Source organism: Anoplopoma fimbria, chromosome 4 (assembly GCF_027596085.1).
Source record: "Anoplopoma fimbria isolate UVic2021 breed Golden Eagle Sablefish chromosome 4, Afim_UVic_2022, whole genome shotgun sequence".
In the NCBI taxonomy this organism is placed as follows: Eukaryota; Metazoa; Chordata; class Actinopteri; order Perciformes; family Anoplopomatidae; genus Anoplopoma; species Anoplopoma fimbria.
Window position 1 is genome coordinate 13,953,854 of NC_072452.1, and position 22,941 is coordinate 13,976,794.

At 42.0% G+C, this 22,941-nt stretch overlaps 4 protein-coding genes across 6 annotated transcripts; 3 read left to right on the forward strand and 1 right to left on the reverse strand.

The window, feature by feature from the left end:
- The first annotated feature begins 1,026 nt into the window (after nt 1-1,026).
- On the forward strand, nt 1,027-10,992 carry zdhhc5b (zinc finger DHHC-type palmitoyltransferase 5b). Of its 3 annotated transcripts, none has more exons than XM_054596941.1 (12): nt 1,027-1,332; nt 2,623-4,077; nt 4,646-4,767; nt 5,031-5,188; nt 5,798-5,970; nt 6,125-6,227; nt 6,362-6,453; nt 6,746-6,878; nt 8,232-8,340; nt 8,527-8,633; nt 9,438-10,369; nt 10,776-10,992. In XM_054596941.1, the coding sequence occupies exons 2-12, from the start codon at nt 3,929-3,931 to the stop codon at nt 10,975-10,977; spliced, it is 2,280 nt and encodes a 759-aa protein (XP_054452916.1). In that variant the 5' UTR covers nt 1,027-1,332; nt 2,623-3,928; the 3' UTR covers nt 10,978-10,992. The 3 variants fall into 3 exon arrangements, with proteins under 3 accessions (XP_054452916.1, XP_054452915.1, XP_054452917.1); XM_054596940.1 differs by having other exon boundaries at nt 1,027-1,153; XM_054596942.1 differs by having other exon boundaries at nt 1,027-1,153; nt 10,872-10,992.
- Nucleotides 10,993-11,004: 12 nt separating this feature from the next.
- Nucleotides 11,005-17,036, reverse strand: tmx2a (thioredoxin-related transmembrane protein 2a). The gene is made up of 8 exons (XM_054596943.1): nt 16,743-17,036; nt 16,555-16,615; nt 15,750-15,863; nt 14,952-15,028; nt 14,676-14,782; nt 14,016-14,081; nt 13,776-13,905; nt 11,005-13,689 (listed from the first exon to the last, which is right to left on the reverse strand). Exons 1-8 carry the CDS (start codon nt 16,929-16,931, stop codon nt 13,498-13,500), a joined length of 936 nt encoding a protein of 311 aa, XP_054452918.1. The 5' UTR covers nt 16,932-17,036; the 3' UTR covers nt 11,005-13,497.
- si:dkey-6i22.5 (polyamine-modulated factor 1) lies at nt 17,031-19,384 on the forward strand. Its single transcript, XM_054596945.1, has 5 exons — nt 17,031-17,349; nt 17,835-17,940; nt 18,102-18,202; nt 18,568-18,763; nt 19,213-19,384. The coding sequence occupies exons 1-5, from the start codon at nt 17,123-17,125 to the stop codon at nt 19,276-19,278; spliced, it is 696 nt and encodes a 231-aa protein (XP_054452920.1). The 5' UTR covers nt 17,031-17,122; the 3' UTR covers nt 19,279-19,384.
- Nucleotides 19,385-19,503: 119 nt separating this feature from the next.
- med19a (mediator complex subunit 19a) lies at nt 19,504-22,662 on the forward strand. Its single transcript, XM_054596944.1, has 6 exons — nt 19,504-19,835; nt 20,207-20,329; nt 21,177-21,310; nt 21,474-21,570; nt 21,654-21,748; nt 22,433-22,662. The coding sequence occupies exons 1-6, from the start codon at nt 19,616-19,618 to the stop codon at nt 22,496-22,498; spliced, it is 735 nt and encodes a 244-aa protein (XP_054452919.1). The 5' UTR covers nt 19,504-19,615; the 3' UTR covers nt 22,499-22,662.
- The last annotated feature ends 279 nt before the right edge of the window (nt 22,663-22,941 follow it).

Here is a 22,941-nt window from a genome sequence, read left to right on the forward strand (position 1 = left end):
TACTTTATGTCCTTATTTTCATATTTAGCATATTCATTACCGTTAATTGTCTGTGCTATTGCTCTAAACATTGGATTTAATCAGCCAGATGTGGCTTTGTTGTAGGTGGACCTGTTCTGGCATCTGTGATGCAAGCTTTGCAAACAAATTGTTTTACAAAGCTACTGTACTCGAACTCCTTCCCAATTCCCACTACACATTAGTACTACTCGACATTATTAGATCTGACTTCTTTCTTTTTCCGGAAAATAAATATGAAAAACTCTTTGAGTAACCCTTCAAAAGTGATTACAAACACAATACACTTACCCTTTTGACTGGTGACCGCTTGTTAGGTGGAATTTGGCTTCTTCTTGACGAATGGATTGTAACCATTTGCATGTGGCTTGAACAAAAGCTGAATAAGAAACAGAAAAGACTATAGACTAAGTATTGGTGACTTGTGAATAAGATAATCCTTTATTAGTCCCGCAGCAGGGAAATTTACAGGATTACAGCAGCATAGGTTATAGTGCAAACAAGAGACATAGTAAAAAAACAAACAAGTATTATAAATAGCAAATAAGCAATAAAAACAGTAAAGAATCCACAATAGCTGAAATATTATATATACTGGATATACTGAATGTGGATCTTTCCAAGAAGGCACAGAAGTTTGATGGACTCATGTAGTTTTAAAGTTCCCAGTATTACAATCAACCACAAAGCCATCTGTCTCTTTGAGGTCCTTAAGTAACGTCAGTGGACAGGATGGGCAGAGCAGGGACTACAAAAGTGTTTTTCCTCGTTGTTGCATAATGTGCAATTTGAGGAACATTCAAATGTTTTGCATAGATAATATAAATGCACAACTTCAAGATGTTGTCTAAGAGGAAGCCGTCTCATGTGGCAATAAAACCGTTTGGTTGTCAAAACAATCAGTTTTGCCGACAGCGACCCAACACTGTCAGTCACGGTTGACTGGACTGTTCCTGAAGGCCACACCTGCTCGGCCTCTGATTGGCTGTTCGTCCCACCTGAGGGACGACGGGCGACTTCCGGGATTCCGATGTCGGCCTAGCAAGCGAGCTAACTAGTTTGCGAGCGGCTAACTCAAGGAGGACCGTAACGACCCGCACCCTACAGGCAAGACAGCTCGCATGTTCCGCATTAGGTACGCCCTGCTTGTTTTATCAGCTGTTTTGGGGGACTGTTTAGCGGAACGTACATTCATTTATCCCGCCAGCCGTCAAAGAAAGCGTAAAGCTCCCCGCGCTAGCCAGCCAGGTAACGCTAGCTACTCTTCGCTGCGGTAAAGGACCGAGCAGTGTCGCAAAACACTTTCGGGGCTAGGTAAGAGCTAGGTGACTACTAAGTGTGTCTCGTGTTTAAATGTGTCATTATTTCAATGAATGTGGACACGACTTGTGGAAACATGGCCTCAGCTGTTAACTGGGCTGAAGAAGGAGAGCAGCACCGTTGTCTGGATGGGGTTCACCGTGTACCGTAAAGTGTGTCGGCTGAGTCCGAGCACTGCCCCGGCCTGTTCACGCGAGGGCTGCTCCAGCTCATGACTCAAGATGAAGTGTTTTAATTACACGCATTTAAACAGGCCATTAGCAGCACATGTGTGTGTGTATGATGCTGGGAAATGGATACAAAATGAATTTATTTGAAGCGCAGATTGTTGCGGTGACATGACACGGAGACACGGAGATTTTAGGATTAACATCCATAATAGGGGGGAGGGGAGGGGGGTTGTTGTTGTTGGGCAGGTGAGATGGTTAACTACACCACACTGCCTCGGCCACGGCTCTGGTGATTGTCGAAAAGAGGGGTGTGTCTAAACTATCCGGTTACACTGTGACTCCAGATCCGTTTTCACAGTGTGTTCACACCACACGCACTACTTTTTCATTAGGAGATGAGGGGAGTGTGTGTGTGTGTGTGTGTGTGTGTGTGTGTGTGTGTGTGTGTGTGTTTGTGTGTGTGTGTGTGTGTGTGTGAGAGAGTGTGTTTGTCTGTGTGTGAGAGAGTGTGTTTGTCTGTGTGTGAGTGTGTTTGTCTGTGTGTGAGTGTGTTTGTCTGTGTGTGAGTGTGTTTGTCTGTGTGTGTGTCAAAGGCGTCACGGATCGTTGTTTCCGAGGTGTTTTCCAGAAGTAGGAGGTGTTTTATTTGAAATCCTGAGGGCATCGATGTGACGGCTGTGTGGTTTAACAGCAGCAGATTGTTGAGCAACTTTTGTTTATGACTAAGATTAATGGTGAGAAATGAACAGGTTCACAGAGTAACGCAAGCTTTTTAGGAAGGTGAAGAATGGGTTAGTCAGCCTATGTTGTGAAATCAGAGTGAAACCTCCGCTTCTCTTAGATACCTCTGTCCAACAAGGAGCTTTACTTTTGACAGTCAAGCTTACACCTGCAAAATGAATCACTGATCATTTCATACAAGGTACAATTGTAGGTGTTTGTGTTGACTACAGCTATTTATATTTAACTCAAAGTGCTTTTATTTCAGTGGGCACTAAAAATATTTGCTTGAAAATTGTATTGATTATCAAAATAACTTGGCAACATTTAAATTATACTTTGGCCTAGGTTTTTGTTCACTGATAATGTATTATTTTTTTTATTTTTTTTACAGAAACATCCAACAGCTGATCAACAGAGCCAGTGGGTGAAAGAAGACAGGCGAACAAAGAGAAAAAAGGACAAAAATGAATCAGACTACATAACATCACTGCTGCACATGGCTTTATTTAAGAGATGCAAAATGGGAAAGGAGGTCTATCTGCAGAGAATTTGGAGGTGGGAGAGGTCTCTACATCCAGACCCGGCCAAGTGCGGTGACAGCTCGATGACACACACAGGGCTCCTTTTTGGATTGAGTTGATTTTGTCCCCATATTGACAGAAAGACTGAAGGCAGGGGTCTCACAAGTACAAGGGGACTCTGCTTGGCTGTTTGAGCTGTTGTACTTGTAAAGGCAAGGCTGGACATCATTTTGTAAACCGTTTTTTTTCCTTCATCAGCTTTTTGAAAATAATTTCCAACTGGACTTTTGTTTGATGCAGCTTCCGGCAACTAGTTTAAAAGTGAATTTGTTTTAGTTGTTTTCCCCTGCTGACTTAGTTTGAAACGCTGGAACTGTCCCTTCTGCCGCCATCCTCGGTTTCTTCCACCCACCCAGTGCCTAAATAAGCCCTCTCGGGACAATCACAGAAGTCATAAGCAGCTGCTGCACTCAATTATCTGCCTGTTCTCCTCTATGTGCTTCTGCTCTCGGCCTGCTGGCTCTCCACCCACTACCTCTTTATTTTTCTGGTCTTTTTGGTTTTATATATATATATTAATTTTCTCTAATAGGCATTATCAGAACTCAAGCACAGTGGCGAGCATTAATGTAAACACTGAGTTTCAGGAGTGGAGAGAAACCTAGATTCCTCCAGTTTTGCTGTTACGGTTGCACTGGTGCCAGTGAGCTGTACAATTAGATTTATTTATATTGTTGCACCAAATACAGTTACATTAAAGCCATACAAAAATATTTATGAATTACCTACACACATATTTTTGTATCACCTTGCTCTTGTAAAGTCTTGCTTTTATAAACCTCTAAGATTATGCACACAAATTAAAAATGTACAACACGCTGTACACATGCAAGTAAAGCTGTATATTGCTATTTAAAAAAAAAAAATCATCTGATTTTGAGTGATTAAATTTGTGCCAGGAGACAATTGGTGTCTGGACACAGAGAATCCCTCATGTTTCCATTCAGTTGCTGCTTTGCATAGAGTTTTCTTTTTTCTAGTCTGTAGTCATGGCCCCTCCTCCCAAACAAACCCCACATTTGCCATTTTGACCTGTGAAGGACCCTTTACAGTAGGTAGACCCTAGATACCTACCTCTCTCTCTGTCTTCCTCCCCTCTCTCTCTCTCTGTCTCTGATGCCGGGCTTCAGTGGTGGGGGGGTTGGGGGAGGAGTAGGTGTCCCTGCTTCTGCTCCTCCCCGTCCATTTCGTCCCAGCCGATATGTCCCGGTGTCTGCAGCCACCACTTTCCTTGTTGGATCAACTACCCTCTTCTTCTGCTTCACGTAAGTATCTTTTTCTCTATCTCGCTCATATTCAAACTCACACAAAATGCAAACATGGTGTAAGCGGCCGAATGTACACACAGTTGTGTCACTGCATAACTAATCATGTTTGCACGTATTTGTGTGTGATAAAGGCATGTGTAAATATCCCAATGCATTATGTTGGATATAAAGACACCCTGTTGATGTTGTTGTTTGTTTAACCTTTATACAGAGAAAGTTTACTTATCAGCAACACTTGTATTCATACAGTTCCTCACAATCATACATGTTAGCTGCCAATTTACAATTACAGTCTTCTGCTTCTGGCCACAGAGCCGCTTTAAATGGTGCTGTTTAGGGGTAAATTGCCTTGCACAAAGGCTTGATAGCAGTTGTTGATGGATCGTGGGGTTTCATGCAAATTTTTCCCATCTTTGTATTATAGCAAGTGCAGGGATTTGTGCCTGCTTGTGTAATATCTACATACTGCTCTTGAAAAGACCAAGAACATGTGTAGTACACTAGTAGTTATGGCCATAATATGTCAAACTGTAATTATATTACCATCCTTTTTCATGCTGTCCAGGTGTCCATGGTTGTCAGAGTATTTATCCTCTGTCATTCCCATCTACATTGCCGTGATCTTCCTCTTCACCCTCGCCAACTTCTGTATGGCCACTTTCATGGACCCTGGAGTCTTCCCCAGAGGTAAACACATGTTAACAGTGTTCATGTTAACAGTGTTGCTATGCAAGTTTTTGCGAGAGAAAGCTGGTTATCACATACTAACATATGCAATTGAGTGCTTTTGAGTACATGACAGTTAAACTAAGAATGAAAAGAATCATCAATAATGACTGATCCATTAGAAATTGACTGAAATAGTGTATAACACAATGCGGGGAGACCGTAGTATCAGGTACAATGATGTTGGCACAGTCTCAGTGTGTGTGTGTGTCTGTCGTCTCTAGCGGAAGAGGATGAGGACAAAGAAGATGATTTCCGTGCTCCGCTCTACAAGACGGTGGACATCAAAGGGATTCAGGTTCGCATGAAGTGGTGCTCGACCTGCCGCTTCTACCGTCCGCCGCGCTGCTCGCACTGCTCAGTCTGCGACAACTGTGTGGAGGTACACGCACACACTCTGTTTTATGGGCTTTTATTGTGAGACCTAATTAAAAATTGATATATTTCACAGTGTTATACAAAATGAGTGAAATTTATACAGGGAAATTTGGTGGAACAGGATGATGGGTTGGAAATGTCTCGGCTCATTTTGGCCTTATTTAAATATCCTTTATATTATATCTTATATCTTTTTTTTTTTACTGTTCCTATATATTTTTCCCTTATTGATTGAATTTCAGTGAACCTTTTGCAACCCATCCTTGCCTTCCTAATTATTAAAACATGTATTTGAAAACGGATGTACCCAAATATCAACAGCACTAGGTCCTATGACGCTACTTACATTTGTTACTTACATATGCCTGTGTGTGTAATGTGTCTTATAGCTTTAATAACAAGTTCTAATTTCATCGTGAACTTTTATAAACTCCTGTGTGACTTGACTGCTCAACCTAGATATGTCCTATTCTTAGTTGTTCATATGTGAGCGTGAAAGGTAGATATTGTTTTAATTTATTTTGATGTGTTGTAGCTGTTCCTTGTCTTCATTATTCTCCTCTCTGTCATGTCCTTACTGGTGCTTGCACATTCTTGTCCTCTTCGTTCTCAGGATTTTGACCATCACTGTCCTTGGGTGAACAACTGCATTGGTCGGAGGAATTATCGCCATTTCTTCCTCTTCTTGCTATCACTTACAACCCATATCGTGAACGTATTTGGCTTCGGCTTGGTTTATGTGCTGCACCATCGCCAGCAGCTGGACACGCCACATGCTGCTGTTACGTATCCTTCACCTGGAAAATTGCAGCTATAAAGATTCAGGATTAATTAAATTAGACTTTCTTTAAACATTTTATTGGCGTTGTGATTTTTACTCTGGTATTTGTGTTTTTTCTTTGCTGGGTTTGTTGTAACCTCCTTGACCCTCTCCCACCAGTATGGCTGTAATGTGTGTGGCTGGCCTGTTTTTTGTCCCGGTTGCTGGCCTGACTGGGTTCCACATAGTGTTGGTGGCTCGCGGTAGGACCACAAATGAACAGGTACAAGAGCTGGTTTTGTGCATCCAATCCTGCATCGCTGTATTAATCCAGACAGTCCAGATTGTGTTTTTATCATTAGTGTTGGTTTCCATGTGTGCTGGAACATTTTTCTCTCCTCCTCCCTCTCATTGTAGGTGACAGGGAAGTTTCGGGGAGGCGTTAACCCTTTCACCAACGGCTGTATGAGGAATATTTGTCATGTGCTCTGCAGCTCCCAGGCCCCCAGGTCAGCCTTCCTCTCTCCTCTGCACACATCTGTTTACCCCCCTCCTTTAACACTCTGCTCCGAAATTATTCTTTTTCCACTTCCTTTTTTCTTTCCATTGCTCTCTCTCTTTCTACTTTTCCAGCCTCCTCTTTTATTGTTCTCACTTTTCTGTTTAGTGATGGTAAATGTGAGAGAAAGCCTTCAGTGTGAGATCATGCTTGTCAATAGAGCAACATACTGCTAAGTCTGTTTTTTAATGTTGATGTCATTATATTTAGGATTTACATGTAAGTGTATGTCCCCCTCACAGATACATGGGCCGGTGGCGGAGCTCTCATGCAATGGATGTTCAGCCACCATTTCTTAGACCGCACCTCACTGAGGCCCAGCTAGAAGCCAAGGTCCTGGACAACGGCATCCAGAATGACCGACACAGCACCAGGGTGAGGGATACTATATCTAAAAACCACACACACAAAAAATAATTATATGTGGAAGTTTGGATAGAGGAGCTCTAGAGATTATCAATGATCTTCAGGAATTGTCAGTATATATTGTAGACATGAATGTATACATTGTTGCTGTGGGATGATTTTTTTTTTTTACTCATAGGACCCCCCAAGGATGTCAATCACATTTTGGGGGGTTATTATGTATTATTTATACTGTAAATGTTTAATATTTTTTTATGTTTAATTATTACCAGGTTGTAATTTCACAAAAGGTCTTGCACATCATAAAGTCTTAGTGACAGATGTGTAGGATCAAAAGCTAAAGATTTGAAAAAACCTAAGAATCCCACACACTTTCCACCACATGAGCTCACTTCATAAACACGTTTTGGTCTGCAAAAACTTCATCAGGCAAAATTCAAGCTGACTAAACCCCAAAAACGTCCATAAAGGAATCAAGTGAGTTCAATTTATGGACGGTGTTCGGGTTTCTTTTGTTTTCTTTTCATATTTAAATACTGAAAGGTGAGTAGCAACACAGAAAATGCAACTGACTGTAACCAGGCAGCTGATGTGTTGGCGCTGCAGCTGCTGCCATGGATACCAGTGCCGGAAATAAGTCTGGACACTTTCCATTAATATATACAAAATAACCTATTCAGAACTCCCCAGTTGCTCTCTATTTGAAAATCCTATTGTGCCTATGTCTTGTTTATCCATTGGAAATGTTCCTAAACATCGCTTTTAAACAGTTTTTACATTTTGAAACAAAATGATAAAACATGTGGTTTGAAGTTTTGCTAGTATGCAGCTATTCTACAAAAGTTCTCAATGTATTAACTGTGAATCTAACAGAAGAGAAAAAAGCAAGAAAGGTCAGTTAACCATTAAAGATATCTCACATGCACACAGAATGAGAGTATATTTTACAAGAAAACCCAACCTCATCGTGATAATGAAGCACATGTGTTGGAGGGTGTTCAGACTAAGAATAGTTACATCACTGAGTTTGAACTTTTATCAGATGCCAAAACCTTGAACAACGGTTTCTGAAACAGGACATCATACCTCCAAAAAGTTGTTATGGCATCAACAGTTCCATCATCTGTTGCAACAATTGCAAGATTAACGATTAAGTACACCGCTCAAGTTACATAGTTATATATCTGCGGTATGTGTGCGTTGGCAGATGGTGTTGCCTTGTGTTGTAGCAAACACTGAGATAAACCTTTTTACCAGACAACTCTGTTCTAATCATTCATTGCAATGGACGGGGTTATACTTTAGTGCTATTGTGGTTGTGAACACAGCCTGATACTGTATGTCTCTGTGTGTTCTCTCCAGTCCAAGAGCAGTCTAGATCAGATGGAGAGCCAGTCAGCTGATGCAGAGCCTCCACCTCCTCCAAAGCCAGAGCTTCGTTACCCTGGCCTGCCCCGTGCCGACACGGAGGGTGAGACAAACACACTCAAACACAATACATACGTGAACCTCTGTAGTAACCGGTATATCACCTGACATGTCAACTTCTTGAGTGTTGACCATGAAATGCAGCACAGGTACTAAACATATGAACATTTGTTTTGTGATCACAAACACACCTTTTTTAAATGTTCCTTTTGGTTTTCTTGCCACTCAGAGAGCAGCTTGTTGACAGAAGCTCCAACTACGCCGTCAATGTATAAGTACCGACCACCTTACAACAGCCCAGGAAGGAACCACACTGCCCTCACACACCCTAGCAAGGTACATGTCAATATACACTTGCACAGACCTCAATGTATTGGGTATAAACTATTCACCTAACATTATTCAATCCTGTATATTATATGATCAGCTATGAGCGAAGTTAACCGCATGTCTGATTGGACACATAGACACATGCGAGACTCATGTAAATCTAAACATATTCTTTTAAATAGACATAGCAAGTTTGTTTTAGCATTTGTAAAACATTAAGGGATGTGGTTATTCTTATTAGATCATTAGAACAAATCAATATCCCATTACTGTAACAAATGATCTGGTGGCCCTTGTGCTTCTAATTTCTTTTGTGGTTAATGCCATGCCCCTCTTTTTTTTTACTTTTTACTTTGAATTGATCATTCAGTGGCCATCGGTCGATCAGTAAGTCTCAGCTAGTGTCATCTGTGTGTATCCCTTTGGTTGTCTCTGTGTGTTTGAGTGGACCTATCCTTTCCCCTGAGACTGCATTGACTGGAATGTGTAGTTCATGTACCGTATGTATTTTGTATTTCCATTCATGTGTTGATACACACAGTCTTTGACATGCAGTGTCGGTGCTTGTTCAAGCCAGTCAATGTTTCCAATCCAGTAGTGTGATGATGGAGTAGAGCACTGGTCAAGCATCCTATTTATCCCCACCACTCTTTTTCTGTTTTAATATGTAGTAAATGGTTCTTTTTGGTGTTATGTGAACTATTCCTTAAGTAACTAATGATTTTCATCTTTCTCCCTACCCCCCCTCTTTACTCCTGCCTTCATCTTCATCACACTCCCACTCTCTGTCTCTTCTTCTCCTCCTCTCAGATGATCCGTGGGGAGAGTCTTGACTCTCCGTCTCCCTCCATCCTCCAGTCCAGCCGTCAGCCAAGCTACCGCTCGGAGCCGAGCAGCCTGGACGGGACCACAGTGGTGGGGGGAGGTGTAGGGGCGCGCAGAGGGGGAGTGGAAAGGGGTGAGGGCCCCGGAGGCCCAGGCGGGACTGCTGGGGTGATGCCAGGGGGAATGTCAGGTTACTCCCTGACTGGGCGCTCATACACCTCCTACCCATCCTCTCTGGTTCTGTCCACTGGCGGCTCTCGCTCCTCCAGCCTGCGCTCAGCGCACCCGGCACATAACCCGCTGGCCACGCTCCAATCAGAGGGCACCACAGACACCAGCTACAAAAGCCTGGCTAATCAGACGCCTCGAAATGGCAGCCTGTCCTATGACAGCCTTCTGACACCATCCGAGAGCCCAGAGTTTGAGTCAGCCGCTCACGAGCTGTCGCCACAGAAGCCTCGAGCTCCGTTTCACTCAGCGACTATAACAGGCCAGCCTGAGGTGGTGTCACCCAGTAGCCCGCTGCAGGGCTACACGTCGCCCTTCCTCTCAGCTCAGATAGCCCAGCAGAGGGAGGGGCAGCTGCTCCAGGGCTCTGCCACTTTCTCCTCCCCCCACAGGGCCTACCTGCGTGCCGTCAGTCCGCCCCCTCCCTCCTCCTCTGGGCATCCTGAGATCCAGTACCTGCTCCAGCATAACCAGGACTCCTCTTCCCGAGCGCCTCGTAACCTTTCCTCCTCATCCACTTCCCCCGGGGCTCGCTCACTAGAGCCCCCCGTCTCCCCGCCACCTCGCGGCCTCTCCCTCGGCAAGTCCCAGTCTTATGTTGGGGAGGCAGGGCCTCAGCACAAGCCTCGGGCAGGAGGAGGCATTGTGCTGGGAGGGGGAGGAGCCGGAGGAGGGCAACAGGCTCCACAGTGAGTAGTGATCCATCGCCAGATCTGTCAGCCTGCTTCTCTTCCTTTTCCTCCTAATTCTCTTCTTCTTCCTCCCTGGTTTGTGTCAGCCCTCCTCTTCCTCCCTGATCTGTGTGAGTCTTCCTTTTCCTCCTCGAAGGTTTACAGTCAGTCTTTGCTCGTTTAAGGTTGGAAATGTGTATGGAAGTTTTTATTGGTTGAGGTGGTCGCCTGTGTGGATAAGTGCTAAAGCATGTCAGTATGTGTTTAGCTCTGTGAAAGCATGCCTAACCAAGCTGTGTTTACTTCCGTCCTCTAGCCTTTTCTGTCGTTCTGTCCTTTTCTTACTCACTAAGTAAAGTTACCAAATGCCTTACAAGTTTGATGGCAGATAAACATTTGTGCTTGTTTGCTGTTATTTTTTAAGGAGAACCACTCACCTCCACATCCATTTATCCTCTGTCCTCACTCCTAATCCGCCTCCCCTACCCTTCCCTCCCCTTTCCCATGGCTGTCCAATCAGATCCACCTCTCGTCCAGTCTTGGCCAATCACACACCATCCAAACCAGGGGGCGGAGTGAAGAAGGTGACAGGCGTCGGAGGGACCACTTACGAGATATCGGTTTGAGTGACAGACAACCTTCACGGTCCATTACAAAGAAGGGGAGTAAAAGCCACAGGACTGCTTCCACTTATCTCTTACCTGAGTTGGACATTATTCATGACTGTAGGCTCCTGAAAAATGACTGTTTCCTGCTGCAAAGGACTAAAGGAGCAGCCGGTCTGGTACTCACTCTGTTCTATTTGTAACGCCACTGGCAGATTTGAACAAACAGTGAAAGGGGACTCTTAAATTTTCAACGGATCAAGTCGTCTCCATTAAGCCACTTTGTGAGCCATAGACGGTTGAGACTGTGTCATCATGGCTGGGTACAGATATGTCTATAGAACACCCATAGCTAATCAATGAGTTGCTGTTTTATTTGGTACATTAGCACACAGAGTATTGACCACCGTGTCCGACACTTAAAGAAAAGAATGGCCTTTATCCAGTGGATGTAGAATTCTGTGTTGGAGGATTTAGGACTGTTGACCAATAGAAACGTCTCCTCCAATGTCTGAACGGACCACACAACCGCTTTATCGACAAGAGTCCAATCTATAAACACAGTATCATTTTAGTTTTCTAAAATCTTTTTTTTTTTTTAAATATTGTTTTATATAAATGTATGAAATCTTACAGATTATTATTGGGTCAACTTGTCATGTATTGAAGATGACCATGGACAGATGTACTGTGTGTAATTATTCATGAAAGCGATCTCAAATCAGTTGCCGGTTTTTACGTTAATGGCTGCATCAGCCACTCATGAGCTCTTGCTGGAATTTCCATCGTCCAAAGAGAATGATGATCGTTTGGTGGACAGCCGAGGTGGCAAATAATAGAGTTTGATTTTTCTAAAAGCCACAAAGAAATTCAGAATCACGATTGCAGCACAAGTATCTTTGTGGAATGTATGCTTGTAATGTTTATGCTAGAGACATTATGCAAAATTTGTTAGTAGCTTTAAGATCATTGTATGTCTTTTTGTCTTTTTTTTTTCTTCTTTTTCTGTAACATTTTGTCAATCAAGATGCTAGTAGAACCTGAAACCTTTAACAGGTGGCCAGCCAAATAGGGGCAGCGAGGGAAGGGCTTATTTATTTTACCAGACAACCTTGTAGTTTTGGGCACAATTTCAAACCAGTCTCTACCAGTTTGTCCTTATTTTGAGAAAAGAAGTGAATATTTTTTATGACAAAGACTTTTTAAATGAAATTGTAAATGCGCTATGCCACTGAATAGAATTTCAAGGAGGGACTGGTTTGCATTTGGACTGTTTTTTTTTTTTTTTTGTGTGTGTTTTTCTGCCTTGAAACCATTCATAGTGAAGCATGCACATTTTTATTTTTTCTATTGGTTTGTATTTTTTTTACACCTTTTGTGAGGAAACAATGTAAGGCAGATTAGATTTTTTGATTGGCTTTTAAAACTTCTGTAAAGGTACAGCTATTTTGTTTTTACCCACAGCCAGGTTAAGAAAGGAATACGTAGAGGAAAGGGGGGTTACAGATTGGGCAGGATTGGGCATTACAGTTAAGGTTTTATTTATTTAATTTTTTCTATTATGGCCTAAAGCGGTGTTAGCATTAGAATGTCAAAGCTGGCTGAATGTAGCTCGTCTTTTGGGGGAAAGTTTTCACTTGAAGCACAGGTATCGTTCAACACAAATGGCCGTGTTCCTAGTTGTCATCCCTCCCAGGTTACGTCTTCGGTGTGCATGTGGTTTTTGTTTGTCGTGCTAAATGCTTCACTGGCGTGCGAATTTGAGAATATTGTCCCACCTGGGTGATGTGTGGGTGGTAATAAGAAAAGAAACATCATTAATGGTCCAGGCAGCCATCGTACAGAGATAAAGAGAACCTGCGATACTTTTCTTCCTGCTCTCTCCAACAATGGTGGCCACTGAACAATTTGAAACTATATGAGTATACTTCTATGTGAGATAAGATATTGCTATTGTGGGCTGTGATGAATGGAACGAGTTTCACAAATATCTGTAACGAGTACATTAAAGACACTTCCAAAATGGCCTTATAAAGAATTTTTAAAAAGATGTCTTCTCAGAATAAAAAGGTCAAACTGATTAACTGAGTGCGTCAATTGTGCCATCTTCTTTATTTCAGCTTCACCTCTCACCCTTTACTTTGGTTTAGAAACATGAGGCAATCAGTAAACACGCGAGTTGTAAAATACAGGCAGCAAAAGTTTACACACAGTGATGAGATGTTGCTGAAAGTAGCCAAAATACAAGCATTACAAAAAAAGGCATTTGTTCTCAAATAACTTAATAAAATGTACCAAAATGATTGCGCATCTTCTGCATAGCTGCATTCAAACCACAGTGCATCATACCCAGTCAGACCAAGGAACCATGTTCCAGGATTTTGGGTATTTATTTGCCACAGTGAAGACTAGTAGAGTGTTGCCATGACGTTTAGCAGTGGTTGGAAGCATATCCCTCTCTCCGTCCCATCATATTATGGACTTTGGCAATGTGGGAGGGAAAGGAAAGACTTCATGCAGTCCCTCTCTGAATCCTCCTCTTCACTGGTCTTTCTTGCTCTCTGTTGGCTGCTCGAGGTTGTTGGTTTCAGGATCGAGCTCGTCGTTGAGCTCATCGCTGACCTCGTCTGGCTGAACGTCGTTCTGCTCCAATTCTTTCAAACCACGGCTTTTGTTCAGCTTCTTGGATTTTTGGAAGAGTTCGTTGAGATTAAACTCTCGGATAATGTTCTCCTATGAAATAAAATATGATTCATGTTAGGATATCTTTGTGGATGTAACAGTTCATACTCTACAAGTTAGTGAAATACAAGACTTGCCTCACTGAAGGTCCAAGACACAGCTCTGGCTTTATTGTCCACCATTGGACGTCTCATCAGTTCCCGCCCTCCTTGGAAAAGCACCAGTGAGGGCAGCTGCTTGGCCAGTGGAGAAGTACTAACCCTGTACCTGTTAAGAAATAAGATAGAAATTCACTAGACAGTCAGTTTTCTGTGCGCAGAGAATCTGTCAAATTTGTAGAAAGCAGAAACAAACAATGCTTTGGAAAAATGTCTGACTTCTCTGAAACCTCTCCATATCGTCCGATGTCCACTTTCCCAAACCTGAGTCCAGCACAGTTGTACCTACAGTGACCAGGGGAAGATGCACAAGATATTTATGCCTCAAGTCGAAACACAAGTCCATTTTTACAAAAGCAATTGACTTAGATTGAAGGTTATTATTAGTATTTTTTTTTTTTTTTTTTTTTTAATCTAGTTTGGACAGAAATTATTATTCCAATCTTTCATTGAATAAATCATGTAGTAAAAGGCTCTTGTCTATCTTACTGGCAAACACCAGCATCGCAGCTAAATAAAAACAATTAATTCTAATTGTTCATATCAAAGACCATGATTTTACAGTGAATACAGAACAAATTGGAACTAATAAATAAATAATGTAGCCTATATATGATACTCAGCAGATTCAAGAATATTTATAGAGTCATAAGATTTATCTTCTTCAAGCAATAACATTTCTACTTATAAATATGTATCATGGTTGCTTATTTAAGCAAAAGGTATGACTAGTGATTTGTAGGTTTATAGTCAAAAGTGTGTATTAGTCTAGTATTTCGTCTTGAACACAACTCAGCCAATCACAACTATTTACGTTTTACAATCAGTGACTAATTAACCTGAAGGAGGGTCTGACTCATACAGTTACTCATCTCTTACTTGATTGAAAGGTCGGCAAAGACGGGAGCGAAAGACTGGCAGTCAGAAGACCAGTTGGCGTAGAATTCAACGATCCAGGTTACGCGACTGTCTCTCTGCAGCTCCTCCTAGTGACTCAATGAATCAGATCAGAACAGATTACACAGGTGAAGATCTCTGTCATACACACCAACTCACCTGCTAAACCAGGGCATTTTCAATAGGGAGTTTATAATATTTCAATGTCAAATGTCTTACTTAATATATTAAATCATTAACAGGCATATCAACACTCACATCTATGGTCTTGTCACTGAAGTACTTGATGTACTCGGGGCCCATGTAGAGAGGCGGCTTACAGGTCATGACGAATGCTGGAGACAAGGCACAGATAAACAGAGTAATAAGTTGACGTTACAGAGGCTCCTAGTGGATGAAACCAACATTTTCTGAAACTATGAAAGTCTAGTAAATAAATAATGATATACACTAAGACCATTGTTTGGAGTAACTTCAATGGAAGAGGTGCAAGATACAAAAAAAGTCTAAATATAAAGAGGAATATAAATAACAGGGACTCCCACTGGACTCTGAGCTCCTTATCTTTAGTAGTGATGTCCTGAAGGAGACCAGTCACTTCAATAAAACAGTCACTTCAATAAAACAGTCACTTCAAATGCAGTTTGAAGGTACCTTTTTTGTATTCATGTTAATCAATTTCCCCAAATGTTCGCTTATTTTATGAATATCCACCAATTATTCCATAGAAACTGTAGGGTATATAGATCCAAGTCATTATTTGTCTTTAATATGATCCTCTTTGCCGGGTTTTCGTGCAGTTTTTTTAATATGAAATAAAGACAACCTAATTTAATAACAGAACTGATTCAAATACTAAATGTGTGAGGATCTATCTCTGCTGAACAGTTTATTGAGGGATACCACGCATCTGGAGTGGTGACGCTTAACATCAAAAGAATAACTTTAATTGCACCACTTTGAGGTGGAGGTGATGGGCCTGCACCCTGCTTGTAAGGAATGCTACTACAGTGTGTCCTTCCTGGTATGTGTAAAGAGGGTTATACGGCCACTGACCGACACACAATGCCAGGTAAAGGATGCCGAGCCGAATGTCCAGCCTGAAGAAGAGGATGACGTTGGCCACTTTACTGAACAGGAACAAGTTGCCCATGTGCTGCTCCAGAGTGACTATAAGACAGAGAGAGGAAGAAAAGGAGAGGGTAAACATTGAATGCAGCCGCTGAGAAACCTTCACGCTGCTGGTACAAGGTCAAAAGAAGGCAGGGCTTACACTGCAGCTGAAATGTTTACACAACAAAGCAGCGTTATTAGCAAAGCCCTTCCTGAATGTGGCTCTCTGCAGGGCTTCTCAGGATTTCAAACGGTTACACATTAAGTCACAAATACCTATATGGTTGAAGATTAACATTAAATACACATTAAAGGACACAAATAGTGTCCTTCTTTGTTGTCAGGTATGATTTTGAACACAGTCACATATCTGTCTACACTTTAGCTTAAAGATGAGGTTTAAGTAGGAGATACTTCTCATATGAATCAACATATCGCAGATCAAAGATTTATTTTGACCAAAACATTATATTTTCCTAAACCATGTATGTTAGTTGCCTGGACTGAAAAAGGCAACTAAAAGGCAGATTTGAGGCAGGTAAGGCTTTCTTGCAGAGAGCTCTGAAAGCATACTTCACCCATGTGCCATGCTCCCAAATTATACATCTGCATAATGCATACAGGCCACTTTTGATAATGACTGTTTACAGTGTAAACCAACCTTGCCATGTTGGTTTACACACAAACAAATGTAAGCATGTGTGTGTGTGTGTGTGTGTGTGTGTGTGTTGGGGGGGAGGGTACTTACTTGCTCTCCTGTTCTTCATCATAACTATTGCACTAAGAAACATTAGAATCTCCAGCTCTCTCTATAAAACAAAAAGACAAGACATGAAACAACTTTTTTGATAATGTGAGTAAATAAAGTTAACACATATATCACCATATATAGCAGCAGGCTGCACTGCAACGCAGCACTGTCTCCACCATGCTCACCCAGTCAAAGTCGCAGGAGTTGCCGTCCTCTCTCTGGGTCGCCAGGTGCTCGCACAGACCGGGAGCCTTTCGGACCAGCATGAAGGCGACGGTCATGAACACAGAGCAGATATAATAGGGTTTCAGCAGCCATTTGTAAATCTGAGGTAAGTGGTACAAAAAAGTACAGATTCCTGTGATTAGAACCATGCTAGCAGAGACGACTGTCAACCTCAAGGGGCTTGAGGAGGAATGACAGCTGGAAGGAGCTGACTGACTTGACCTGGCGACAAGCTCGAACTGCGCATGTGCAAAAGAAAAAACATACTTAGTAGTTTCTGGGCGCAGCGACTCGCCGTAGATTTGGCGCGTATTGAAAAACGTAAACAGAGTCTGGAAACATGGAGGAAAGCGAAGCCCCAGCACAAAATGAGACCGTAGATCAAGATTGTGTTAAAGACTCAGCTGTAAAACGATTGAATGAAGCAGAAGGAGAAGTTTCCTCACAGGTGTCAAACCCTGGTTCAGTTTGTAAGCCGCCCGAGGAGGCAGAAGCTCGATTTAAGAGGCTGAAGCTGTTTGACAAAGTGATGCAGAAGAGCCTGGGGAAGTTCATCGACCATGCCAGGTAAGATAAGATAAGATCATCCTTTATTAGTCCCACAGCGGGGACATTTGCAGAAATATTAATCCCAATTTGTAACTTGCTTGTTATTGATCATTGTTCCTCTAAATTACAGGTCAATTAAAAAGGAAATTATAATTACTGCCTTATTTGGTAGCTTTCTACATATTTCGTAACACAATGTGTCTATTTGGGGTGCAGCAAATTCTATTGTTACCATTACCTATTTAATTATTTTTAAATTGATTGTTCCTAGAGTACAAAGTGATGCCTTCAAGTTGCTTGTTTTGTTCAGACAGTGAATAAATTGGCATTTTCTCATGATAAATGACTTATCAAGTACTCAGTAAAAAGTCACTGTCGATGAACGTATAGATTAATCAAATGACCATTTCAGTACTTGATTGGTTAACCGAGAAAAAGCTCTGGTGTTTTGGGGAAAAGACACAATTTGCTTCACTTTGGGTTGACACTGCTTTTGATCACAGTTTTAACAGATTTGCCAGCACTTTTCGGCCGCTGTACAAGAAGAACCCACAGAGGATGGAGCGCATTCACAAGCAGTTCATTGAGGAGCTGCAGAGGACTATACAGGTTTGCAGCACACCACACGTTAATACCATGTTCGAAAAAGTACAAAAAAACAAATGGAGGGTCTCTCTTCATTGTTTGTGTTATATATGTGTATATGCACTTCTCTACCTTCCTTTGCTTTTTATTGGCTGACATCAATTCCTGTGTTTGTTTATGTGAAGGAGGACATCACCAGATTGATTGAAGAAGGTCACTTAGAGTTAAAACTGAATGAGCTGGACCAACTGGAGAGTGCTGCCAAGAAAAACCCAGACCCTGCATGGTGAGTAAACAACTACATTCATATCACCTTCCACAATATTCTGCTTTCTCTCCATTTAAATGATCAACTTGTTACATGTCAAGCTTTTATGCTCAGTTTCCCTGTTAAACACTTTACCCTCTTTGGCAACATCTTAAGACTGAAATTCAACTGCTCTTATTACCACCACTCATTAAAAAATGTAATAACAACTAGCAAGTTAATTTTTCTGCAATGAATATATCAAATCTCACTAACAGCCCTGTAGTATATGTGCATTGCCTTTCTTCTTTATTGAACTGTGTGTCACCACTGTAGTATTTCCATTTTGCAACCTGATTAAAATACAAAACATCTTAATCTTTTACCCTCTCTTGTTTTGATAGGCGACCGAGTGGAGTTCCTGAGCAGGACTTTTGCAGCTTTTTGATGCCATACTATCAAAAGCAGGAGAACTACATGCGACAGGAGCTGAAAAAGATTCAAGCAGAGAATGCTGCCCTTGCACAGAAAGTACAGGCTGGCAGAGAGAGTCTTGCTCAGACTGAATATCGTATTTCTACCACTGTTGATGAGTGGAAGGTGAGAGAGAAACAATTGGCAAAATAAATATAAGAGCTATACAGGATATAATTAACAAAGTCCTCTTCAACATCTTTATTTTTACACGCACAAAGGGTATGCATGTGTAAGTACTGCTTGACCATTTAGTCTAAAATGTATATGTTACATTAGCATGATGACTGCATGATTGAACATCATTTATCAAAATCTGCATTTTACTTCCTAGCTAGGTTTAAGTAACTTTAATATATTTTAAAGGGAAGTAATCTTTTTTTAGTTAAAACCATGATGAAGGAAAAAAAAGTGTTGTCATTGGTACAGTGTGCAGGAGGCCATTGTCTGACAACTTATGCTGACGGACAAACTATAGCCATGCACCATAATTGCGTGCACAAAAATATATAAATATAGAAGTCTGCCTTGACTTTTAACAGTTTTCTTTGTTTGTTTTGTTCTTTCCCTTTTAGGCCTCGGTCACGGAGTTTGAAAGGCTGGCATCTTCTCTTAACCCTGCTGATGTCTTTGATGTGTGATCTTCAAATAATTTGTCCTGCAGATATATATATATATAAAACTTAACTGTAAATTTTGCATTTGTTCACCATGCCTGTTTGTCTGAAAATAAACCAAGAAATCTTGGATATAAAAAAACTGTTCAGTGATTATATACCAATCATTACGGTAATGCGCGTGTCTATGCAGGTATTACGGTACGCGGGCCGTGGGGATAATGCCACAAAGAAGCGAGGCGTCGTTGTTCCCACACGGACGGGTTTTGTGTGAACACCCTGTCAGATAACAGGCCGGACGCTTGACGAAACTTAACTTTTTTTGTTCTTTGTATACAAATGTATTATTCGTGATTTAGATATGACGGAAATGTTTTCAACTCTGTTCGGGCAAAACGAAGCTCAGGGACCAGCCGGCTCGTCGTCTCTTGGTTTCGGACCCGGGAAGCCTCCGCCGCCTCTGCCGCAGAACCAGGTCTCCATGACGGGGCAGATGCCACCACAGCCCGGGGACGAAGGGCCTCCGCTGCGGAAGCCCGGAGCCATGAATGAACCTTTCTACCTGCTGCGGGAGCTTCCTGGTACCGTCCGGCCGCTGCTGTCGACTGTTGTATGCTTCGTGTGTTACTGGTTGATTCAAAGGAAGAGTTGAGCGTTCAAAGGTTGCTAAGCAGTTTGTAAACAATGCTAGCTAATGTTAGCAACAAGACAAGTGATACCGGAAGTATCGATCAGGCTCATTGACATGACCGGCACGAGCCAACCAGCTTTCTCATGGGTCATTTTTTTAATCTCTTGTGCTTTAAAGTTTAAAGTTGAACCTGTAGTTAAGTGATATGTTTTTTGGTGATGCCTAATTTTCAAGATGTGCAGATTGGTTACATATGACAAGACTAATATGTGTGTGTGTGTGTGTGTGTGTGTGTGTGTGTGTGTGTGTGTGTGTGTTTAGTGGGAAACGAGCTAACAGGCAACACCAACCTCATCACGCACTACAACCTGGAGCACTCCTACAACAAATTCTGTGGGAAGAAGGTGAAGGAGAAGCTCAGCAACTTCCTGCCAGAGTTACCAGGTGGGTTTATGTGTAGGGATGAATTCCTGTAGTTTCGACCTTTCAACACTGCTCTGTGAGGTTTGGACATTACATTACATTACAGTCATTTAGCAGACGCTTTTATCCAAAGCGACTTACAATAAGTGTATTCAACATAGGTATTCAAGAGAACTACTAGTCACCAGAAGTCATAAGTGCATCTCCTTTCTTAAACAAGCAGCTAAGAGCATAAACCAGAGCAAAAGTACAGAAACAAACTAATACGAATACAATAAGTGCAACAAACTAATACGAATACAATAAGTGCAACAAACTAATACGAATACAATAAGTGCTACGTGGAAGGCTCAGGGTAGTGCTTCTTGAAGAGGTGAGTTTTCAGCCTGCGCCGAAAGATGGGCATCGACTCTGCTGTTCTGACGTCAGTGGGGAGTTCATCCACCACTGAGGGGCCAGGACAGAAAAAAGCCGTGACCGGGTCGATCGGCCGCAGAGACCTCTGAGCGACGGGGCAACCAATCGCCCCGAGTGGACAGAAACCCTTTAATGGAGCTGTTGTCCAAAGAACCACACCGGTCTTCTGTATATGTTTGAAAATATGTAGATGTAACTTACAAATGAAAATGACATCAGCTTAAGGAAACCCCTTACATTTAACTACTTTTGTTTGTTTGTTTTTACATATGCTTGCCAACCAAAGGCCTCCTTACTGAATGTCTATTTAATGTTAAGCACGGCTGAACACTTTTACATCTTTATGGCTGTGTGTTTTGTGTGCTCCCAACCTTGCTCTTTCATTTTTTGCGTATTTCAATCCCTGAACTTCCCACTCACTCCAAAGTGTCCTTCCACTTCTGTGCTGCAGGTATGATCGACTGTCCGGGCACTCAGGATGGCAGCTCGTTGCGCTCTCTGATTGATAAGCCTCCAGTGTGTGGGAACTCCTTCAGCCCATTGACAGGCGCTCTGCTCACAGGCTTCAGACTACACACAGGACCAGTACGTACTCAATATATATCGATATATTAACAGTATAAATGTATATATTCAGTAGGCAATGTCTCCTTAGCTAGCATATTCTGGCCTTCGGGTGTTCTTTATTTTATAAATATATTGTTCAATATTTACATGCATGCATGTTTTTTGTGTTTGTTTTTCCCAGCTACCAGAACAGTACAGATTGATGCACATACAGCCCCCAAAGAAGAAGAGCAAACACAAGCACAAACACCATCGACTACAGGACCCGTTACCACAAGGTGTGACAAACTATACATTTACACTCGCGCAAAATATGCAGATTGTTTTCAGGCCACTGAGCTGTTTCTCTTTGACTTCACAGAAACTCCATCAGACACGGATCCCAAGAAGAAGAAGAAGAAAAGGGATGACGATCCTGACCGCAAGAAAAAGAAGAAAGACAAGAAGAAGAAGAAGGTAAGAAAATCTATCAAGCTACCAATAATTCGAAACTCAAAAGCAATGACTTTCTAGAAGACATGACCCGGTTACTCAAGATAATCCACAGACCTTATTGGGAGCGGTTTCATGTACTGTTTTCCTACACTAGAGTGTGAAATACCTTCAAATGTAGCTGACAGACAACAGCTCTGACTTATTATTGCTTTATAAAGCCAGATTTCAATCTATTTGCAAACTGTTTAAATCAGATTTGGTACATCATCCCAGTCCGGCCAGTTTGTTTTGCCAGACTTCTATACATAACTCTGGAATGCATACATTTGCACAATTTAGTCTTTTCTGAGAACACGTGTGGCTTTTGAGCAAAAGCTCTGTAATTGTATTGTTTATGATAGATCTTTTTGAAAGACATTTCTGCAACAAGGTGCCTAATAGCTGCAGGGGACTGGCGTATCACATCTCCCTGATATATGGAAATCCTCATCAGCTCCCTCCAAATGCTTATCGAAAGCTCATTTGTTCCCCTCAGTATTTAGCAGCCTAAAGACTGAACGCCTGCTTTTTGTCGATGCACACATCAACCAGCAACAGTGAACACAAAAGCTGTGCACTTGGCTCAGATCTTTCATACACAATATATTCACTCACATGTCCACACAAGTAAAAACACAGTCTGATTAAATCTCTGTCCCCTTGCAGAACCGCCACAGTCCCGACCACCCCGGCCTCGCTGGATCACAACCCAACAGCAACAGCCTCAGATAGACAGGAGCCCACTGTGTGCATGCTGGTGTTTGAACGTGTGTGTGACTGTGCATTTTGTAAGAGGATGCGTGTGTGTGTGTTTTACAGAAAATTGTATTATTGGGAGTATGTTTTAATGAGAGAGGAGATGAATCAAGTGTGTGTGTGTGTGTGTGTGTGTGTGTGTGTGTGTGTGTGTGTGTGTGTGTGTGTGTGTGTGTGTGTGTGTGTGTGTGTGTGTGTGTGTGTGTGTGTGTGTGTGTGTGTGTGTGTGTGACACAGTGGATGCGTGTGATGATGGAGAGATGTTACAGAGTAGTGTAAAAGGCAGAAAGCCGCTGATGAGCTGTGTGGTGTTATGGATGACTGAACGGGCACTGTGTGTATGTCCCTCTTTGATTTTGTTGTGATATCTTTTGACCATATTGCCAAAAATCAAATAAACTTTTGGTTATTATCTTTGC